Source organism: Olea europaea, chromosome 5 (genome assembly GCF_002742605.1).
Source record: "Olea europaea var. sylvestris chromosome 5, O_europaea_v1, whole genome shotgun sequence".
NCBI lineage: Eukaryota > Viridiplantae > Streptophyta > Magnoliopsida > Lamiales > Oleaceae > Olea > Olea europaea.
In genome coordinates this window covers 12005823-12010795 of record NC_036241.1, presented here as the reverse complement: position 1 = coordinate 12010795, position 4973 = coordinate 12005823, and the positions used below count along the sequence as shown (strand labels likewise).

General features: G+C 40.6%; 1 protein-coding gene across 1 annotated transcript in view; it reads right to left on the bottom strand.

The window, feature by feature from the left end:
* LOC111394239 (transcription factor GTE7-like) overlaps window positions 1-4694 on the bottom strand; it is a 5454-nt gene extending 760 nt beyond the window's left edge. Inside the window, exons 1-2 of the mRNA XM_023019998.1 lie at window positions 2887-4694; window positions 818-957 (exon numbers count right to left, since the gene is read on the bottom strand). Of these exons, the coding sequence (XP_022875766.1) occupies window positions 818-957; window positions 2887-4476 (1730 nt within the window). The 5' untranslated portion in view covers window positions 4477-4694. The remainder of the gene's footprint in view (window positions 1-817; window positions 958-2886) is intronic.
* Window positions 4695-4973: the final 279 nt, after the last annotated feature.

Here is a 4973-nt window from a genome sequence, read left to right as displayed (position 1 = left end):
CCTGCCCCCCCCCCCCCCCCCCCCCCCAACAAAAAAATTTCTGCCTTCTTAATTTACAATTGTTTTGATGCCCATTTCAACCCTTCTATTGTGTAATTTAAAGTTTCATTGTTTCTAAATTTACCTATTTGAGTTATATTTTAGTCAGTCCAATTTTGGTACCTATTCTTTTGTATACTATTACAAACGTGACTTCAACATATTCTCTAAATGTGAATACTGACTGGAACAAATTGATTGCATTCTTGACCTCATGGAAAATTCTAAAATCGTGACTATATGAAGAGTCCCACTTTTCGAAATATCTCTTTCAATGTCATGACTCAAAAGAGCATAATATATAACGTGATTAAGAAATTTTAAAATTTTTCCACGAATCAAGAATACAATTAATTTGTTCAAACCAATGATCAACCTAAAATGTCCAATTGGAATAAAGATGTCATCTATTTTAACTCTTTGAACTTCGTAAAAATATATTTTAGGGATAATTGTAGCAGAAACTTCAAACTTTTTAAACACTAGCCGACTTTCTCCTAATATTTTATTTGTTGCAGCTGTAACGACCAGGGTCTTTGTACCCAAGCCGTTAGCTTATGTACTGTTCGCTTTGGGTGGACTTTGCATCTACTTACCCCTCACGATTTTCTATCGCGTCCCCTAGGATTTGAACTCATAACCTTTCCCTTAAGTAAGATTTAAATTGAATCTTGGTACCAATTGGATAAGTTGCGTTTTTTTGTAACGATTTGGGTCTTTGTACCTAAGCCGTTAGCTTACGTACTGTCCGCTTTGAGTGGGTCTTGCGCCTACTTACCTCTCACGGCTTTCTGTCGCGTCCCTCAGAATTCGAACTCGTAACCTTCCCCTTAAGTAAGACTTAAGTTGAATCCTAGTAAAATTTTTTTGTAACGACCTGGGTCTCTGTACCGAAACCGTTAGCTTACGTACTGTCCGCTGCCTAATTGGTACTAAGATTCAACTTAAGTCTTATTTAAGGGGAAGGTTATGAGTTCAAATCCTGGGGAACGCGACAGAAAATCATAAGAGGTAAGTAGGCGCAAGGCCCACCTAAAGCGAACAGTACGTAAGCTAACAGTTTCGGTATAAAGATCTGAGTCGTTAAAAAAAAATGCACGCATCCCTCACTTAAGGGAAAGGTTATGAGTTCGAATCCTGAGGGACGCACAGAAAGCCGTAAGGGATAAGTGGACGCAAGACCCACCCAAAACGGACAGTACGTAAGCTAACGATTTGAGTACAGAGACCCGAGTCGTTACAGCAGCCGTCACCCCCAACCTTTTAAAACGTTGTATCTGAAACCCTTTTGGATGGAATCCGTCCAATTTTTTTAGTAGACTTAAAAAAATGATTTTGACCCAAAAAATTAATTTTAACCACAGTTTACTCAATTTTAAAATGGCAAAATAGTAATTTAGTCTTTTTCCCATATAAACCTTTAATAAAAAACAACTAAGAAAAGAAAAACTATCTTCTTCTTCCTCAACCCACCCCCATCCCTACAGTTCTGCCATTGAAACCCTACCTTGAGATCAGAAGCACACGTATACAAGGAGTTACAGTTAGGGATGTCAACGAACCGAGTCAAGCCGGCTCGCAAGCCGAAACTTGAGGCTCGAGCTGAACTCTCTGCTTTTTTTATTTTAAGGCAGCAGTTTACGGCCTTTTAAGGCGGCGAACTGCTACCTTTTTTTTTTATTATTATTAATAAAGGCTCGAAGCCCGTGTCCCAAAAATGGGGCTCGGCTTGAGCCTTGACCGAGCCCCGAGCCAAGCCGTCTTGGGATTTTCGCGGGCCGAGCGACGGGCGGCTTGGTGACGTCCCTAGTTACAGTTGATTTTTCCCATTTCGAAATCGAAAATATGAAATATTGGAAACCAATTGTTCTTTGCAAAAAAGAACCTAGAATTACAAAAATATCAGACACTCAAAAGAACTCAAAATTCAATATCAACTCGTACAAAAATTCAAGATTCCCTTTTTCTCACTTTCATTCTCTCCATGTTTCTCGGTTCAGATCGTTGATGCGAATTTTTCTGTGTAAGAATGAACTGTCGAGGTCTATTTTGAACTTCGACCTTAGTTGCAATTGAAGTTTTTGCTACTCAATTTCTCTATATATATATATATTCTTTCTAGTGTCGAATTTGGTGAAATTTCATATTTGGTAATTTTGGAAAATTCAAGATTCCTTTTTTCGTTGAATTTGGTGAAATTCCCACATGCAACTCGTATTACACTTCCATCGCCGTCCATATCATTTGTAACACACAGCACCACCACTATAAGCCACAACCATCAGCCCCAACGCGGCGGCGCCAACACCACCATACAATCAGAGTCGTTGGTTTTTTATGGAAAAAAAGATTAAATTACTATTTTGCCCTTTTAAATTTGAGTAAACTATGATCAAAATTAATTTTTTGGGTCAAAGTCACTTTTTTACGTCAACTAACGGTAAATTGGATGAATTCCATCCAAAATGGCTCCAGATGCAATATTTTAAAAGGTTTGAAGTGACAACTGCAACAAATGAAAGGTTAGAGGACAGTCTGCAACTTTTTGAAAGGTTTGGGGTCTCTGCTGCAATCATCCATTTTGTTAATAAATAAACTTTGTTTTTATTTATTTATTGTTATTGCATTATTTGATATTAAGAGTAACAATGATCACTTGTAACAATATAAGTTGAGTGCTTGCATGGGAAAAAAGCGCTTTACTTACATTTTGATTATACATAAAATTGTTCACAATCAATGCATAAAGGTTGACACCTTAAACTGAAAGGTTGCAGTGTTGACTGATAACTATTTGGGATTGAGATTTGTTCTTATGGCAAAAAAAAGTTTAAATAAATAGTATACTTGAAGTATATTGAAAGAATTGTGTGTAACTAACTGTATTGACATTGTTGAATTAAGCAGTACCATGTCGTCCTCCACATTGTGCGTGGTTGGAGCAGTAGCTTCAGCAGCGTGATTGTTGTTCATCAATGCTTGTCGTTTAGTCTTGCTCACCATTTTCTTCCAATTGGTCACAAACCGATCCAATTCCCAAAGAGTCTCAGTATCAAGGGCCTCTATGTCAAGCTCAATTTCATCACCATCTTGCCCCAAATGCTTATTCCTTTTCCTTATAATCTGAACCAATTGTGGCATCTTCTCCTGAGGCAAACTCTGTAGCCCACTACCAAGTTTATGCTTCTCCTCCATACTCATCTCCCTCTTATTCGGATCCTTTGCCCTCGGTTTTGGCTGCTTCACCATCCCTACCCTCCCAACTTTTTGTTCCTTCGCAGGCAATGGAGCACTGACAGGAGAAGGAGTTTGTGCATGTACTGGATGACTCAGTGGCGGAGGCTGAGGGGCGGGAGGCATTTCAATGCTAGAATGATTTTGCACCTGCACTTTCTCCGGCTTCTTTGAAGGCTGAGGAACTGGAATCGGGCTCAATTTTGGCTTACATTTCTTTCCTCCCCTTCCGGGGGATGAAGCCATAATCTGTCTAGGATTATTCCACTGATTCCCTTGCAATTCATCGTTATCCCAAAATTCTCGAAGCTCCCTTTCTCTTCGCTGAGTATTACAACTATCAATCTTCTCCTGAATTGGACTAAACAATTTCTCGAAACTCGCTAATAGCTGCTCTGCCATGCCGTGAACCTGGTCAGTTTTTGGATTGTACAGTAAGGCATTATTAAAAGTCAGCCTCACATCAGCAGCAAATTCAGAAGGATGAGAATACAGATTCTTTGTTAGATTCGACTTTACGGTCCCCAGATCCATCGGCCGCTTCACAATTTGATGATAATCGTGAAGCCCCAGAGTAGCAGCATCAACAGGTTTATTGAATATCCACCCGTTCTTGTGCTTCATCAATTTCGTCAAAATCAGCCTGCATTCCTTCAACATAGCCCCACAATCGATTGCGCTTTCCACCCCTAAATTTCCATTATCAAGAAATCCATTGCATAGTTTCTTTGACTCCTTATGAGATCCAACTGGAGCTCCAGGCCGTTTGTTACCAGATAATTTCTTTGGCTTCCCTTGAGACCTAGGATTGTTACTGCTACTGTTGAAGTTCAATTGACCAGAATCGATTTGAACCCTCAGGTTCTTGATCTGTTCAAGCTCAGCGGCCAAGCGTTTACGGAACTCCAAAAGCTCGGATTTTGTGTACGAGGCAACGTCGTAGGTTAGATACCCACCGTGGTTGAATCCACTACGCGCCGCCGCAGTCGTCTGATTGAATGAATAGGCATCGTCGGCCTGCGTTGCAGCAGGAAAATCATCGTTGCACCGGCCGCCTTCATTACTGCTTGAATTGTGGAATTGCTTTTGCTTTTTCTTTGGGTTAGGGTTAGGGTTTGATTTCAAGTGAGGATTTGAGTAAGGAATTTTCCCCATATGTACCCAGCTCGATTCATTCTGGCTAGCCAAGACAGCATATGCCATGAATAGCACCGGCAGGGCTCACCTCAGCTCCGGCAAATCTCCGATCCAAAAACATGTATAATTTTATTCAACTGATTTTTCACTTATGGCAAAGCGCTCACCAAAATCTTCCCCCAAAAAAGTATTCCGATCGCCTGCAGGCTATTATTTGTGGAAAAATAAAACGGGGCAGTATTTATGATTGAGCTAGTGTTTGAAGGAATTGGGCGAGGATTAGATGACGAGGGCTAGGCTTCTTAAAGGCGATGAGATCTGCCCGTGAAAAATACGGGCAGAATTAGGACCGTTGATAAATTTGTTTTGTTGATCGAAGGGTGGTGATAAATCTGTCTGCTGGCTTGAAAGGTTGACCGTGACATCCTGGCATGGACGCTGAGGATGGATGTGTTGTGTACGTGGCGATATATGCAGCGTGGATCATGAGGATCTTCTTGGAACTGCAATTCTGGGTCGGGAATTTAGGGTTTTGGGAGAGGCGTGTGACGTGGATGGTAAAA